Consider the following 18,236-nt stretch of genomic DNA (forward strand, 5'->3'; position numbering starts at 1 on the left):
TCTGAAGCTCTTCAAACTATTTCCAAGCTTCTAAGGGCTTGAAGAAGGCTTAATCATGAATTTTTCAAGACAAGGATGGAATAAGTTGTAAGGAAATACCCAAAGAAAAGGAAAATTCTTTGCAGAAATTAGAACATATAATGGCTAATGAAAATATATCAGTATGGTGTAATGGACTTTTGAGCATATGTGTTACATTTTTACATCAGAATTATAAAGCTCTTATATGTGAATGGAAGATATTAACTCCCTGAAGATATACATGGATATCTTATGTAAAATGGCAACTTGACTTTCCCAAAATGTGTTCATGCAACGTTAATAAGTTTTACTTGAAAGAGGGTCCCATGAACAAACATTTTGGTTCAGCAATATTTAATCCCTATCATGTGCCAGGCATTATTTAGATGTTGAGGATATTCTAGTAAGCAAGAGAAACAAGGGTTTGTAATCCAGGATAGAAAAATCAGAATTTTCAAAAACTAAAGTGGTGGTGAGTGCTACAAAGGAAATAAAGTTGGTGATGTGGTGGATATTGTGATAGCACTGTATGGTGACAGATGGCAGCTACACTTGTGAGCATGGCATGGTGTGTAGACTTTTGTCCAATCACTATGTTGTATACCTGAACCTAATGTAACGTTGTGTGTCAACTGTACTTCAAGTAAAAAAAAAAAAAAGGAAGAAAGAGGGGCACTTGAGTGGCTCAGTCGGTTAAGCATCTAACTCTTGATATCGACTCAGGTCATGATCTCACTGTTCACAAAATGGAGCCCTGTGTCTGGCTCTATGTTGACAGCAAAGAGCCTGCTTGGGATTCTCTGTCTCCTTCTTTCTCTCTGCCCCTTTCCTGCTTGTGTGCTCTCTAGAAAGAAAGAAAGAAAGAAAGAAAGAAAGAAAGAAAGAAAGAAAGAAAAGAAAGAAAGAGAAAGGAAAAGAAAGAAAGACAGAAAAGACAGAGGGAAGGAAGGAAGATGGCATTTGGGTTGAGGCTTGAAGGATGAAGAGAAGCTGGTGTTAAGAAGAGCTGAAAGCTATGTTTTCAGGCAGGGGAACCTAAGTATAAAGGCCCCTCATGTAGGAGAGGGCTTGGTATAGAAAAGGCATAGAAGGAAGCCTAAGTGGACAAAAGAGTGGTCATGGAGAAGGTGAGTGGTAGTTGATAAGATCTGGAAGTGAGGCTTGAGCCAGAGGTCATGAGACTCTATGTAGGCTAATATACGAAGATTAGACTTTAAGAATATTAAACCTATTGATATATTTTAGGAATAAGCAGAGGGTAACATTTTTTTTTTTTTTTTTAAAGTTCATTTTGGCTCTTTTGCTGGAATGGTTTTAAGAAACTAAGAGTGGAAACAGAGATACCAGTTAGAAGGACATTGCAGTGTTCTTTTGAGAAGGGATGTGCCCTGGACTGAAGGGATGGATGCAATGATGGAGGGAGGTGAGCAGATATTTTTTGGAGGTCAAACGCAAAGACCTTGTGGACAGATTATATGTGGTTGGTGAGGGGGAAAGGGAAGAACCACAATGATTTCCAGATAACACTCAACTAAATATATTTTTTAAGTGACATATTATCTCAGAGCCTTTAACATGTTAATGCACATTGATACCCCAAGCAGGGGTACATATAGCATTTTCAAACTTGTTTCTCCATGGAAACCCAGACAGTTCTCTTTAAACCTTAGCACATCCTTTGTGCTTGCATTCTCAAATTGACATTCACCTCTTAATGCTTTGGAAGTTAAAATCTATAGTGGAAAAAGTATTTATTTAAAGGAAACAGTAATAGAATTGTTGAATCATTATGTTGTACACCTAAGCTAATATAACACTGTACGTTAATTATACTTGAATAAAAAAAGTAGTAAAATAAGTAAATAACAAAAGAAAAAAAATGAAACAAAAGAAGAAAGAAAAGGAAACAGTAGTAGAGTGTAGTTTGTTTCTTTAACGTCTTTATCTATTTAACCATTCATTTACATATTCAACAAATGCCTACTAAACACTGCTTATGTTCCAGACCCAGTAATGGGATCACCAAAGCAAATAAGAATCCTTTTCCTAATGCAGTACATTTATAAAGAACTGTTTTTTGAAAATCAATTTAAAAGGAGGAATTGAGCAATAAGATAAAAGGAAAGAGGAGTTAGTCATACTGCAAATATTTTGTAAAAGAATTTTGGGAGGGAGTAAAATAAATTTGTAGTAGCATAAAGGAGTCTCTTTGGGATGCAGTCCCTTAGGAGGACACTGAAATACATGCACGGGTGGTTAGCAGCAAGGCTGGTTTCTTTTATCAGGTCTTGAAGAGTTTGATGTGTGGTATTCTTGGGTAAAACCAATACAGTGGGACTATGAATATTGGCAGGTGGGTTACAAGTTTATGTTGGACCAAGCTAAGTCAGGTAATGCAGGTTAACTCAAATTTTCCATAGTCATATTCCCTGCAAATAGTTGTGTGCTGGGAGTCAATTTAGTTCCAACAAAATGTACTAAATGGTACCATGTAACTATAAAAAGCCACTATCACCAGATTTTCCTCTCCTATTTCTTGAGGTCTTGGCATTAGAGATCATGGTACTCTGCAAGGACTTCTAGAAACGTGAATAAATCAGTCTGACATATGATTACCAGTGTAGACATAGCTAATATAATTCCAAAGAGACACTATAGATCTTTCTAAATTTTAGGGATTTGTTATGCTATGATAATAGTTTTGCAAAAGGGCTCTGATTTTCCTTTATTTTTTATAAGCAAATTTTTATACATTTTATAAATCCTATATTTTCTTATAAACCCATAAGAATTTGAGCTGTTGGACTGAAGATCGTTTATCCAAGAATGAGGTATAAAAAAAAAAGCATTGAAATGAACATGAAAAATACTCATTAAGAAACATTATGATACTGTTCAGGTATCTTTGGTAAAAACACATATAATATTTATGGAATTTTCCCTTTCTTCAGTCTCATGCTATGACTGTCTCTGAACTGAGGGCTGCATTTGCATGCTATTAGGGTCACAGATCACATTCCTAAGGAATAAAAAAAAATAAATCTGTCCAATTAGTAAATCCTATTCACACAATAAATTCTTTTTTATTTGTATGAGTTTGGAACATGAACATGGTGCTTGTAAAGTGAGGGGCACTTTACATATTCTAAAGAAGAATAAAAAGTGACTAGGGAGATAAGAACAGTATGATAAGCATTATATTTATGCAATAAAGTTAATTCAGAAAATCTGTTGTATTTATAACCTAGAAGAGGTTGTCCTTTTCAAGGCATTAAAATGGACTAAAATATTCAGAAAACTTACTTGAAATCCTTCCAAACACATCTTTTATGTAGCTCTATAAAATATATTTATTTATTTAAACTAATGGCATTTCTAAATGAACAAAATGAACAAATGAACAAAAGGATGAAATAGTAAATGTTGGATGTTCATCTTACCAAAGTAAAAGCCCTGTAAGGTGTCAGAAATCACATTCAGAATGAATGTGTATAGTATCCTCCATTTGCCCCTCCAAATCTACCTTCTCCCCTTCTGCATCCTACTACTGGCCATGGGAGGCTGATGTACATGGACTCCCTTGCCCTCTGGCTTTGACTAGTTTTGCCAATGGGGAGCTCTGACAGAAGCTGGAGAAAAAAAAAAAAAAGGAGAGCACTTATGCCCTTTCTCTCTTTCTGAGGGGCCTCTTCAGGCTGTCAGTGCTCCTTCATAGAGGCCCTTCTTATGGTGTCCCATTATATTGACTCCTCCCTCTAGGTTCTGGTGGCCACTCCCTAACCTTGACCTAAATATGTGAACAGATTTAATGTTATTTTACTCTCCTCAGTGTTCCCGCATCTTTGTGGATAATCCCTTCATTATATCTTTTTGAACTACCCAATTTGTATTTTTCATATGATTTCTGTTTGGGCACAGACTGATTAAATTCTTGTCCCCGGAGCCTCCTTAAGCTATCTATATCTACATGGCATGTGATATAACATCAAGAATGAATTGTCAGGGCAATATAGTGTGGGAATTGTATTCTTATCATGTGCCAGACACTATGATCTTTAAAATGCAAAGCTGTACTTCCAACTCAGAGACATTTGTAAATTACAATTCCTAAAAGGTGGAGAATTTGTTTGGATTGATGCTCTCAAGAACTTTCTCTTATCTTTGGGAAATGCTTGTTGTGAAGTTCTGACCAACCTGAGAGACTATTGGAAGCTTTCTTCTCTTGGATATTTATTTATTCACCAATCATGTATTATTCACACAGTATATGTAAAAAATTATTCTAGATGTGCATTCAACCATCACTTAACAAATGGAAAAAAAAATCATACCAAAGATGTCATATATTTTAACCTTTCTTAATGTCAGAAGAGTAGTTATTGGTAGAATCAAGACTTGAACTTATATATTCTGATTCAAAGTTTTATAGATTTTCATTACATTGTGCATGAAAGAAACAAAATTTCTCCTTTGGCCTATTAAGAGAAACAGGGCAAACACTCACATCTAATATTCAAATTAATGTAGACAATTACCAGTGCGGAATTAAACATAAAATGCATTCACATTTAAGAAATGTAGACAGCACTTCTGGTGAAGCGTCTCTTAGGCTTCTTGGAAGAAGTGATTAAGTCCAGTTTAGTCATATAAGGTCCATGGAAGCGCAAGGGGCACTCAGATCATGGAGAAACTTTGAACACTGAGCCAGAAAATGTGAAATCTACTCCCTAGTCAATCAGTATCTTTTAAAAGTGTTTGATCAAGACTGTGAATAACATCAATGAGTAATCAGTTGAGGATTATGAAAATTAATTTGGCAGAACTTCATAGAATAGATTGGAGATTAAAAAAAGAAAAGAAGGCAGACTTATTAGAAATCTTGATAAGTGAGAAGTAACAAAGATTATTGATAAGGTGAGAGAGAGAATAAGTAAGAAAAATACTTGCAGGAACATAAGTAAAAAAATTCAATGACTAGTTACATTTTAGAAAATAGGAAAGAAGTTAAGGATGTCTGAGTTTTGGCCTTGAGTTAATGGCAAGATAGTGCTTCTAAGAGCAGAAAAAAAAAGAGTAATTTGTTTGAGGGAAAGAGGAGCAGGTAAAAATAACAGCTTTGTTCTGGAAATGTTTACTTTGACATTGAAAGGTAGGATTTGTAGTAGGTAATATCGGAAAAGAAGCCTAAAGTCAAGTTGATTAGAGTCATCTGTGTGATTGTTTAGTAGATGTCTTGTTTTCATTTATAGAGTGTAGGTGGACTGGGGTTGGATGGATGTGGCAGTTGGATGGGAAGGGGCAGTGAGTATGGACAAAGGGACCAGTGCCAAGATAGAATATTCTTGGAGGTCTAAGTCAAACTGGGAGATATGTTTATGCAAAGCTCTTCTGGTAGAGTGTGGTCAATCAATGTTGTATCTTACAATAAATACAGTGCTTAGTGGGAAAAAAAAAAAAAGCAACAAGTTTGGAAGCTAAGAGGGAAGAGAAAAATATGCAAATGGTATTGAAAATAGTTTTGAAGAGCTATTTAGTAATAAGCCATGGATTATTTTCTCCAGTCCTGTTGTACCTGATGAATATTGTGGTGAATATTTTGAAGAATGGGGTGGTTGCTGAAGACTTTGGTGACTGAAGGTGATAAGGTAAAAAGAAGAGGATGGAAAACTAAGGTTTGGAGAATATTTGTTTTTGAGTGTGAGGTTCGGTGGAGGGGGAGAAATGAAACGAATTAGAGGAGGGGGAGACTAAAATGCAATTATAACCGAGGAATTAAAGGTTTTTCAGGATGAAGAAGTAGTCATCTTCTCATGACAATAACTGACAAAAGGCAATTGGAATCAACAATTATGATATTGAAAACTTTTGAGAATGGATTTTTATTATATTATTACACTGGCAGCCAGAGGTTGCAGAGTTAAGGCAGCATGATGTGGTATACAGAACAGGAGTTTTCAAGTGTGACAGACCTGATTTGGAATCCCAGTTCTGTCCCTTACCAGCTGTGTCAATTTGGCAAGGCTACTTACGAATATTCTTAGTTTCCTAAGCTGTAAAAAATAATTCCCGGTTGTCAAATTCTTATAAGGAATCAATGAGGCAGATGAAATTGCTGGTAGAATGCCTAGAACATAGCAGTCTCTTAATTAAATCCATTCCTTTAAGAAAATAATAAGTGGTAAGGATACAGAAGAAAAAGCAAGAATAGGATAATCCTTTGAAAAGTTTCATGGTGAAAGGACCTGAGACATTTATAGGGAAAATTTTTTAGTCTAGTTGGAACTGTATACACTTGCTGGTGGAGGAGAGGAGCCAAGATGGATGGGGCTAGTGAGGAACTAAGAACCAAAAAGGGTAACTGAACAATCAAGAGGGTGGATGACAAAATATCAAGGACTTAGGATAAAGTGAACAGGAGGAAGAGTTAGTCTTAAAAAGGAACACACGCTTCTTTGGAGACTATTTGGCAGGAGAGAAAATAAATATATTTTTAAGTGTAGAGAGAAGAAGCTGTAGAAGCTCTTTTGGAAAGCATATGTCTTCTTGGTAAAGAGACTGCGTCATTTACTAAATGAGGGACTGATGAGGAAGCAGAGCTTAAGTAGAGTAGAAAAATTCGAAACACATCATGAAGAAGGCTATTGGGGTCAATCAATAGAAAAGACTAAATTGACTGCTAATCAGGAGAGACTAGTGACTGATGTGGAATTGAGATAGATTTCACTAGAATATAGGAAGCAGTAGACAGAGAACCCATTCTTTAACAATAGTACCATATACTGAGAAGCTCCTGAAATTACCCAAGCAAAAGGGTGAGAATCTAAGAGATGTGTCCTGGTGAGGAGATTGAGGAGAAGGTGAGATAAATAAAAAACTGGTTGAGTGACTGTGACCTGAAAGTACTTTTCATATTGATTTACTAAAATGTAATCAGTTATGTGAACTTCAAAAATATGCAGAGTCTAGTAGGAACTCTATTTGATTATTGGAGACCTTATTGATAAGTAGAAAGGAGTAGTTGGGGTTTGTATACTGTGATCAAAATTCCAACAGAAAAGGGAAGCTGAAGCCTGCTTTAGCCTCAAGGCAATCCTGAGGCTAGGGCATGTCCTCAGAACATCAGGGACTCAGTCTAGTGGGTGGGTTAAAGGATCTATGCTCCTCCTGAATCTCTGCTTGAGTAGAATATGATATAGCCATTGGGCTAGCCCTCTGGACCAGCCCCGCCAAGAGGAAGGGTACAGAAATCTTTGACAGAGGATTATGTAAAATTGAAAGAAAAATATGACTTTTAAAGAACTTGATTTTCTTAAACTTGTTGGAGAAGAAATCTCTGTCCATTTGGAGTGGGAAAAGAGCAAAGGTTTTTCATCAGAGCAGTAGGTAGCCAATTGCAGCTTCAGAATGCAATCAAATGAAGGGTCACAACATCAGCTGGGGGAATCTGCAAAGGAATAAATAGTTCCTAAAAGGACAGCAGGTATTGATGGTTTACAAAATCTTAAGGTCAACTAAACCTAGCATGTTTCATACCTTTGTTACCCTTATTCATTTGTTCACTCATTCACTCATTACCTATCAAATGACAGACAGTAATGGACTAGATCCTTAAATAGACAAGGTTCCAGTCTGATGGAGCTTACATTCCAATTGGGAATGGGATGGGGAGGAGAGAACACTGGAATATAAAAAATAATACATTGAAAAAAAAACAGTACAATGAGTCCTCAGGATCTGAAGCATTTTTTGTGTATGTGTGTATATGCTTGGGTATGTGTGTATATATGTATATTGCTAGAGTAGGTTTAAGTGTAGTTGTGTGTGTGTATGTGTGTGTGTCTATGATAAAGATACAGAAAGGATTAGTTGTAGATTTTTCTGGCCATTCTAGATCCAAACAAAGAAAATAACTACCAAATAAAATCAGTGTGGGAATGATTTTGGTATAATATGGCATAATTTAGTGAACACCTTTTTCTTTGTTTATATTCTTTTAAAGTTTGTTGCCTATCAGAGAAAACATTTGATATTTAATATTTCCAAGATTACTGTGGTGAGCTAGACATTCTCTTATGTTATTGATGGGATTATAAATTGTTAAGTGTTTCTGGAAAGCAATTTGGCAATATATATTAAAATCATGAATATGTTCTTATGTTTTCAATATGCAATTTTAGGGACTTTATCTTATGGGAAATAATCCACCATGTGGGCAAAGCTTTATGCATAGAGATACTCAGTATAACCCAATTAATAACAGAAATAAAATGCCAAATATTTAAATTATGTATGAATAGAGAAGTAGTTGTCTTGTAGTAGGTGCATGAACTGTATGAATATCATGTAAATAATTAAAATTATGTGCTCAAGGAATTTTAATGACATAGGACCATATTTATGATATAGAAGGCTATGTAAAAAGAACAGGATAAAAATTTTTATATGTTGTAATTCTTAATATGTAAAACAATTCCATAAAATTGGATGGGAGGAAATAGGCCAAAATGCTTTATACCTGAAGCATTTTCTATGATTTGTACATGTGACTTTTTATATGCAGAAATACCAATAAATATTATTTTAAAAACCCCACATTTCAGTGGGAATTAAATGCTCCTGTGATTGTTCTATAAACCAGTAAGTCCTATTATGGAATGTTCTGGCAAATCAGCACATACATATATAAAACCATAATATCCATTCAAATTTTTGTTAAATAATCTGTCAGATGGGTATGTTTTAGAGCAATGAAGCGATTGTCTTGGCTGCTTTTCTTTAGAAAAGCTTTTCTTAACTTTTATTTTTATTTTTTTTTTATCTTTTTTTAACGTTTTATTATTTTTGAGACAGAGAGAGACAGAGCATGAACGGGGGAGGGGCAGAGAGAGAGGGAGACACAGAATCGGAAGCAGGCTCCAGGCTCTGAGCCATCAGCCCAGAGCCCAACGCAGGGCTCGAACTCAGGGACCGCGAGATCGTGACCTGAGCTGAAGTCCGACGCTTAACCGACTGAGCCACCCAGGCACCCCATCTTTTCTTAACTTTTTAACATAACCGATTAAGGCCTGTCCTTGGTCTGTGCATAGCAAATCTGGTGAAGTAGTAGACATGGCTTTCATTTGCAAATAGTTTTACAAGAAGTGATTTTAATTGAGTAAATAGAAAGCATAAGCTTGGATTTATGATTGGACCAATATTTCTTAAAATGTAGTGCTGGGTAGGGGCGCCTGGGTGACTTGGTCGGTTGAGTGTCTGACTTCGGCTCAGGTTATGATCTCACAGTCCGTGAGTTCGAGCCCTGCGTCGGGCTCTGTGCTGACAGCTCAGAGCCTGGAGCCTGTTTCAGATTCTGTGTCTCCCTCTCTCTGACCCTCCCCCGTTCATGCTCTGTCTCTCTCTGTCTCAAAAATAAATAAACGTTAAAAAAAAAATTAAAAAAAAATGTAGTTCTGGGATCCCTTGCAACAGAGTCATCTCTGAAAATTGTTTAAAATGTAGATTTCTTAGCCTACTAAATCAAATCTGAGGATGGATACTGGGAAGATGTATTTTTTTTTAATTTTTAAAAAAATGTTTATTTATTTTTGAGAGAGAGAGAGAGACATAGTGTAAGCAGGGGAGGGGCAGAGAGACAGGGAGACACAGAATCTGAAGCGGGCTCTAGGCACTGAGCTGTCAGCCCAGAGCCCAGTGCAGTGCTCAAACCCAGGAGCTGTGAGATCATGACCTGAGCCGAAGTCGGAGGCTCAACTGACTGAGCCACCCAGGTGTCCCTGGGAAGTTGTATTTTTAAAGATATGCCCTAAGTAATTCTCCTGAGATTCTCTAAGAACCACCAGTTAAGGTAGAAATGTTTGAGATTTAGAAATTCTAACCTTGTCTGCTCCAATGCTTCTTATGTAGAATGAGATCTTTTCTCAACAGCTTGGATCCAAAATACAGAGAATTTGGCCTAGCAGTAAGTCAGAATTAGGGGATGGGGTCTCTCTACTGTTCTGTTGCAATCTTATTAGAGAGCTTTAGATTTGGAATTCTTTGAGACCATAGGCAAGTGGTCAGTCACCTTGCTGGAAATAGTAATAGGGTGACTGAATAGGTAATTTGTGGTCCGGATCCTATGAAAGTGTCTCTTGGATGAAATGCTTGCCTAAATCATTATAGAGTTTACAGCTCTTAATGAAACAGGCCTCCAGGGAGAGTGGTCATACCCTAGAGGATAAGAGCAGAGCCAGACACACCTGTCACTTACTATGTGCCAGGATGAATTAAACAACTCAAAATCTTAGATTCTTCTCTCATAAAATGGAATTACTAATAGTGCCAGCTGAATCATGAAAAGTTGTGTGCCAGTCGTTGAGCACAGGGCCTGGCATGAAGTAAGCACTTATAAATGCCTACAGTGATGACTTCACAAGAATTCAACTATGTAAGCTTGAGAGGTCAGGCTTTTCCAGTTGATTTTTTCCCAAGTTTTCTATCTTTTCCAGTTGATTTTTCAAAGACCATCTTAGTTATCAGAAAAGCCCTGGGATCTGGGGCACCTGGGTAGCTCAGTCGGTTAAGCATCCGACTTCAGCTCAGGTCATGATCTCTCAGTCCATGAGTCTGAGTCCCACGTTGGGCTCTGTGCTGACAGCACAGATCCTGGAGTCTGCCTCGGATTATGTGTTTCCCTCTCTCTCTGCCCCTCCCCCATTCATGCTCTGTCTCTGTCTCTCTCTTTAAAAAATAAATAAACATTAAAAAAGAAAAGAAAAGCCTGGGGATTTGAATAATCCCAATTCTTGGAGGGCAGGGGCTCTAAGGTTACCTCTAGTTCTTCATCTGAGGTAGATTTTTGATATCTGTTGTTTTCATGGAATATCCAATACTTATGTCACTTACTGAAATCTGCTGTCTGGGTTGGGTATGACTGAATGGAATTATGTAAATTATCACTTGCAGAGTGACTTTTCTTTGTATACATTCTCTAGTTACTAAGAAAATCAAAGCTCATTTCCAAACACACACACACACACACACACACACACACACACACACACACAATACACACAGCCTTAACCCTGGCCACCTTTGTAATACTTCTGGGTGCCACATTGTTTCAAGCTGTTTTAGGTTCAAATAGGCATCTCTGGCTTTATGATGGTTGCTACCATGAAGCACACTTACATCACCCTTTTCTTGCCTTATTGGTTAATATTCCCTGAGTAAAAGTATTTGTTACACTTTTCCTTAATTTAAACTTGCATTTGTCAAGTGATAGGCATCTCTAGTGGCTTCTCAACTTTAGGAAAATACCAACACCCCTCCCGGAAATACCACTAAATCAGGCTGAGACAATTACCAGGAGCAATCCTTTAGATTATCCAGTTGCATAACACACTTCTTGAATAAATGACATAACCTAATTTAGGATACATCACCAAATTCAAGTCAGAGAGTATCCTTTGCCAGTCAATAAGAGTGCGGGTCACTGGAAGATCTCTTCGTAGAATTTTTCTCAGGGCTTCGTTCGATAACTCCTGTAATTCTTCTAAGACTGCAACTTGAAATATATTCTCTTGCTCTTCCACAAGCCTCGCAAAACTTAAAGCCAGTTGAGCTTGGTTAACTATTTCCAAGCTTTCTTTCAGGTCCTTGGAGATTTCAACATGAAGGTTGACAGCCTTGAAGAAGTGAGCTTGCACAAAAATTCTTCCTGTTACTTGGGTTAGAAATGGATTGATTTGGAAAATCCATTTAGATTTCCAAAGGCCATTCCAGCAGTCTCTTGTTTCATAGCTGTGGTCCTCAATGCACGCTATCAAGAACTCCTTATTTTTCACGGTTTTTCTCAGCACGTTGCAATTTCCTTTTGGGTAGTGATCACTCACGTACAGTTTTAAGGCACACAGAACAACATTTCTCAGGTATTCTGTCTCATTCCGAATGATACCGTGACTTTGGATGTCTTTTAACTGGTTTTGAAGCAGGTCGAATTTGAAAGAAAGTTTGCTTTGATAGTCAAAAAATCGGTAGTCACCCATTACGTTGTGGTGAGACAAGAGTACTGGATTTCCATCGATAGAGAGTGGTACACAATATTTCTGGCAGTGTTGGTGGCCTGCACACTCACCTTGATGGTGCATAAGTTTTTCATCACGGATAAGCAGACAGAGATCATCAAAGGCATTTACAAATTCCCCTGGAGGAGCCTGTATCAACAGTCTGCGAATTACTCTTTCTTTCTCCTTCCTACTCAGAACGCTAAGTGACATGCTTGGTTGCAGCAGAAGCAAAGCTTCTGAAATAAAGAGTATTCAAAGGATGAGAAAACATTCCATGAGACACCTTTCCCATCAAGGTGTTAAACATTCAAGCTTAAGATTACTATGGCTAATCATGAAAACAGGTTGTCTTGCAAGCTGAGTCTACTGATGAAGTCATAAAGAACCTTTCTCTATGAAGTGTGGAACCTTTGATGATGTCACCATGGGTGTTCAGGCCAAAAGAAAAACATGACGGTCACCTGACAGCGTGGTACCCAGCCATTCAGCTGTATGTATTTTGAAGATTTTAAAAACTTAGCCTCCCAAACAGCCTTCTTCAACAGTGGCGTGTCGCTGTGTACATTCTATGTTGTCAGGAATCCACAGAAGCAGCCTAGAGTTTCTAGAGAGGGTTTGGCAGCCCTTTGCACCTTTGGGGACCACAGTGGCATTTATTTATCCACGGGCCCTCAGAATATTCTCCCCAAACCCACTGGAAGCACATTATGCCCAAAGGTTTCAGGGGGGTTCAACAAAAGAGTAAAAATAAAACAAGGTACGATGGCAGTTGACAGAAAAATGCCAAACAGCAGAGGATACTGCATTATAAACATTGAGGGTTTGAAGATTGTCAAAATGTAAGCAAGAAGCCAGAAACTTTCAAGGGCAGTGAAATGCAGGGACCACATCTGGCATGTGGATTCTATGGGATTTAATTGTGAGCTATCTCCAAAGAACAAAGGCGCAAACCACTCTGTATTTTCTGCTTTCTCTCTAGAAAAGGGTCAGAGGCAACAGCTGATGAATATCAAGAAATTCCTTTACTACAAAAGGGCAGAGTTGACTATATTTGAAACCTGTGACAACATGTAATGGGGAGAGACTACTAAGCAAGGAGAAGCATAACAACAGGTCATGAAAATATGGAGAACAAATATCCATTCAAAAGTCCTTTCTGTTCCTCTTTTCTCTTCTTCCTCTTAATTAATCTCCTTTACTTGATTCTCCTCTTTCTTCTTGAAGAGTCTGGAAGTTAAGCCTCTCTCATTTAAGTATAAACCTCTTCCTTCCATCCGTCCTAAGCTTTTTTGCATTTCCCTTACTTCCTGTCTTTTTCTTATGAGAACATGAGCTTTGCCATATTAAGTCATAGCCTTTATATGTGAGGGCTTTTCATTAGTTTTAGCAGTCTGAAACTGAGTGGAATTTTGAACAATTTTCACAAGTACCTTTCATGATATTATAAGTTGTCATATTAATTCCCAACTTCAGTTTTTCCAATTGAAGTGTCCTGATTTTTTTGTAGTTTGTCTGTGTACAATAAGTAAGCTTGATTATTTTAATTTTCTATTCATACCAAATATACACTCAGCATGGCATTTTTAACCCTTTCTGGTGTTACTTAAAATGTTGCCTTTTTTTGGCACGTGTAGCTGGACATCTGGCTAATGTCATGGTAATAATAATTATATCAAACATGGTAACTATTTATTGAACACTCAGTAGCAGAAACTGTGTTCAGTAATATATTCAGAACTTATGCCCTCACTTTCCCTAAATATTAATTTGCTCACCTTTCAGATGAGGAAAGTGAACTTGAGAGAGGTCAAGTGACAGGGAGATCTTGAAGCCCAGCTGTCCCCCAAGTCCATGTCTCAGGAAATAGACTGTATTTCCCAAATAATAACTTGATTCCTCAAATGTTTATTTTTATTCTTTTCCTGTAATTTTTATTGTGTTATGTATGCCCTCTCATACCTTCACTACAGAATAGTACCTACTTAATTTTGTTTTAACCATAATTTATCATAGAATTATTTTGTCACTTAAGCAAAAGATAGACTATCCCTTAAAAATAAAAATAAAAACGTTAAATTGAAAAGAAATCAAATATTTCCTTAGGCATTTTAAGTACTTAATGATTTTCTGTGAGAATTTCCTTAACTTCTTTTTTTGTGCTTCATACATGGTTTTTGTCGATGATTCGGGATGAATTTAGAGGTGGAAAAATTAACCTAGAAAAAACTCACAAATTACTTGAAAAATTAGATATTCAGTGCAATTATGTTCATGTGAAATCTATTTTTAAGGTGAGATAATATCCACCCCTTGTCTGCCCCACCCTATGAAGGACTTAATCCAATATAGGGGAAATGTCAATAGCTACTTGGATGCTTTCTACAGAAAATACATATGAAAAATTAGTCTCTTGAGAATTAAAGCAATTAATTATGCTATATATATTTACAATCAAGAAGGAGAGAATTTAGGTAGGAGATAAAATAAGTTAATGGTAAAATTTGAAATAATACCAGGTTATTAATTTAGCATAATTAGCTGAAGATACAAGAATGTTCATGTAAGATTAGGATCGGTCATATGATTAGATCAAAATCACATAAATGAAGAAATGGTAAATGGATTAGATGTTAGTGATTTATAGAAGGAAAAAGAAATCTTGAGAAAAATGGTATTTTACTCACTTCAAAGTAGAAAATCATGCCAGAAGTTTTCTTTGTTTGAAGAACTAGTGGGGATGGAAACTGGATCAATTTTTTCACTAAAGGACAGAGGGAAAGATCATCAATAAGTAAGAAAAATCCAAGCACTCAGCTGAGTTTTGTGCTAGGAAAAGGCAAATTTCTTGGCAAGTCAAGTAAAAATACTGGATTGGCTAATTAAGTTAAGAAGATGGAAATCCTGAATATGATACTGTTTTCTGAAAGTGACTACCCAGATAACAGTCTGTGAAATTCTTACCATTAATACAAACTGGGAAACCTGTGTTACCGGCCTGTAAGCTAACCAGTTAGCCTGATATAATTTCATGGATGACAGCCAAGGCAGGCTTTTGGTTCAGAGAAAATAGCCTTGTTACAAAAATAGCCATTGCAAGGATATCAGCATCTTGGTGCTATTTCTCCAAGTCTCAATTCCCAAAGCATGATGTGAAGAGGGCCAACTGAAGGAGGCACATGCCCTGGGTTGTCTTATCAGAGAGGGACCTCAAGTTTAAGGAACCCAAATCTTTTATTACAGGAAGTAAGCCTGTCTGATCTTTGCCCTGGAGGGTGCCCTTATCATTATTATCATGCACAGTAAACAAACCTGCTTTTTCCCCTCGAGGGAAATATTATCTTTTCATCATGCAAACATCCTTGAAAAGCTAGTTCTGAAGTAAGTGTTGGTGCCTCTGCTGGAAAACCTGCAGAGACACAGGAAACCATGGAGCAGCCCTATCAAGTACTTCTCTCAACAAGATTTAGCCCCCATGTTTACAAATCACAAAGAGGAGGTTCAAAAAAAAAAAAAAAAAAAAAAGCTGCACTTCTCAAGAGACTGCAGTAAAAGACAAAAGTTTCAGATTGTTTTTTATGAATGCAAGTAGTCCGTGCTGCCATAAGCTATCAGAATTTTAAGCAATTCATGTCTAATACTATACCTGAAGAACACAAGGTCTGTGAAAGATCTTCACAAGTAGAACTTCCCCCCAGTGGTATCACTCAATGGGAGAACCAAATATGTACTTTTTTGGTTTAATAAAGTTCACGTTCAACACAACAGAGAGGTAATATATTAAATCTGTATCAAATGTGAAATGTGATCAATCTTATTCAGTGATTATCAGGTTGCTTTGCATTACCTGCAAAATGAAGATATGTGTCTGAGCTGTACTTGAGTAAAGTGCATGCCCTATTAAAAAGTGTTATGTAAAATGTGCAACAGTTCTAACAGGTAAAGAAATAGGTCATTAATTGATATTAACAATTATTTAGACGTGAGAGGGTGAAGGTCTAGTTTGTTTAGCAAAACCTTTCTGGAATGGCTATGAAAATAATTTTTATAATTGAGGGACAGAGATTGCTTAGAATTCTTTAAAAACCTCTTTAAAATGGCCTCAAATAATTTAAGCATAAATTGCATATAAACAAGGCTGATGATCATGACAAGAAATTGTTATCAAAATAATTCCCCTAGGCCCTTGAATAGATGATACTTTGTTGCCTTTGGCTACATTGCCATATATGCATTAAGAAATTAATTAAATAGAATGCTAGGGAAGGTGTATTGGCTAATGAAATTTTCTGGATAGCTAAAAATTAAGCTTCTTAAACATTGGACTGTTTTGCTTCAACTTTTGTTGTTTATCTTTCCAAAATTCACGGTACACCTTGTAGCCAGAGTAAATGCAATGAATCTTAAAGAATCTTATTTTGGTGACCAAAATCTTCCAGCTTCTCAGGGCTATTGTTATTGGCAAGCTCAATGGGCGTGGAGATTCTTCACACTCCGTCAGATCTTCCCTGTTCAGTACTTGGCAAATCAGAAATTTCCCTAAGCAAATGTCTTAACCTGCAGAATGGGGAAACTAATATAGTTATCTTGCCAGATTGTGCTGAATAGTAAATATTATTTGTGAATGTATCTAGTATAAGGCTTGGAAAAAAGTAGGCACTCGATAAATATTATTTGAAGTATATCAATCATAATTGTTCAAAAAATATAGGAAGTTGCATTACATTTATTGATTTCTTAAGAAGCTGGCATAAATTCTGATGTGAATTTATTTTCTTATTGGGTGAATATTTACTATGAAATTTAAGTAAAGAAGGTGTACCTTTATGACCCTGGCAAAATATTCACATTTTCATTTTACAAAATCAATTCTTGAGCCATGACGTGGGGAGCAATTCTGTAAGATTTTGTTTTATCCCTTTATTAAAAAAAAACTTTATTGCTTTTACCATTGTCATTAATTTGTAGCACACAATATATTTTATAAGAAATATTCTGTGTCATTTCAATATATATTGCTAGTCTGAGATTACATTCTTGATTGTTAGTTGAGTATGAAGTAGCATCCTTCTTAATTTTAAGAATTCATATTATTATAGAACTTACCTTAAGTTTTCAAATTCTCTAAGCAGTTAACAGCCATTATTAAATCTATAGGATGTCCATGGGACTCTGTTAGAAACTGTGGATTGTAAAAAATTAATAAAGTGCTCTCTCTCTCACTCTCTCTCTCTCTCATCAGGAGGAAAAGAAATACAGAAATTACTATTTTATAAGTAGATAATAATAAATATCATAGTTAATAATTACAGGGAATCTGAGAAGACAGAGACTCAGACTTGGGCATCTATAACAGAGGCTGTGGTACAGAGAGCATTCTTATTGTCCCTCGAAGAATAAGAAGCAGTATATGTAGATAACAGTGTGAGAAGTGCTTGGCGAATAAAAGGTAACGATGTATGACTTGCATATAGGATGTATGCAAGGAAGTGATGAGGAGTGCTAGGTATGGCCAGATCACAAAAGTCCTGAGGTAGGCTACAGAGTTTGGATTTTTTTTTATAGACGATGGGTAGCCATTGAACTTTTCTGAGGAGGGAAATAGAATAGTGCAAAGTTTAGGATATATCTGGCAGTAGTGTAGAGTGGTTTGAAAGTTAGAAGGTAGAGAGAGGAGGTAAAGTATTTCTCTGCTGTGTCTGCCCTACAAATCTGCAACTTGGGTCAATTCAGCTACATATTGTTTAGTTCCACTGCAAGTTTATGATTTCCTATTTTAGTTGGTCTGCCACAATCTAAGCTTATTTTTAATCTTCTCTCAAAAACAAATAGCTCCATATCCTTTTCTCTTTTTTTAAAGAATTTTAATTATTTTTGAGAGAGAAAGTGACAGAGAGACAGAGCATGAGTGGGGAATGGGAAGAGAGAGGGAGACACAGTATCTGAAGCAGGCTCCAGGCTCTCAGCATAAAGCCTGATGCAGGGCTCCAAACTCACAAAGACTGAGATCATGACCCAAGCCAAAGTTGGACGCTTAACCAACTGAGCCACCCAGGTGCCCCACTCCATATCCTTTTCTAAAAGTTATATTCTCTCCTGTAGCAAATAAACTGAAAGACACCTTTACATTTCTTTCTCCATTTCCTCAATGATTCATTGCAATAAATTTTG

General features: G+C 36.6%; 2 protein-coding genes across 7 annotated transcripts in view; one reads left to right on the forward strand and one right to left on the reverse strand.

Moving 5' to 3' along the window:
* CAPZA3 (capping actin protein of muscle Z-line subunit alpha 3) overlaps positions 1–12,427 on the reverse strand; it is a 39,294-nt gene extending 26,867 nt beyond the window's left edge. The window contains exon 1 of the mRNA XM_019452117.2: positions 11,366–12,427. Within this exon, the coding sequence (XP_019307662.1) occupies positions 11,379–12,278 (900 nt within the window). The 5' untranslated portion in view covers positions 12,279–12,427 and the 3' untranslated portion in view covers positions 11,366–11,378. The remainder of the gene's footprint in view (positions 1–11,365) is intronic.
* A 44-nt stretch (positions 12,428–12,471) lies between these two features.
* Positions 12,472–18,236, forward strand: part of PLCZ1 (phospholipase C zeta 1) — a 45,683-nt gene continuing 39,918 nt past the window's right edge. For 2 of the 6 annotated variants that reach the window (XM_053895329.1, XM_053895331.1), the window contains exons 1-3: positions 12,472–12,558; positions 13,048–13,203; positions 14,236–14,359. In XM_053895329.1, coding sequence (XP_053751304.1) covers positions 13,193–13,203; positions 14,236–14,359 — 135 coding nt within the window. In that variant the 5' untranslated portion in view covers positions 12,472–12,558; positions 13,048–13,192. Of the gene's footprint in view, positions 12,559–13,047; positions 13,204–14,235; positions 14,360–18,236 lie in introns of those variants that run through there. The other 4 variants (XM_053895333.1, XM_053895334.1, XM_053895330.1 and 1 more) reach the window with 3 other exon arrangements.

Source organism: Panthera pardus, unplaced genomic scaffold (genome assembly GCF_024362965.1).
Source record: "Panthera pardus isolate Hobbes unplaced genomic scaffold, ASM2436296v1 HiC_scaffold_6, whole genome shotgun sequence".
Taxonomy (NCBI): Eukaryota; Metazoa; Chordata; class Mammalia; order Carnivora; family Felidae; genus Panthera; species Panthera pardus.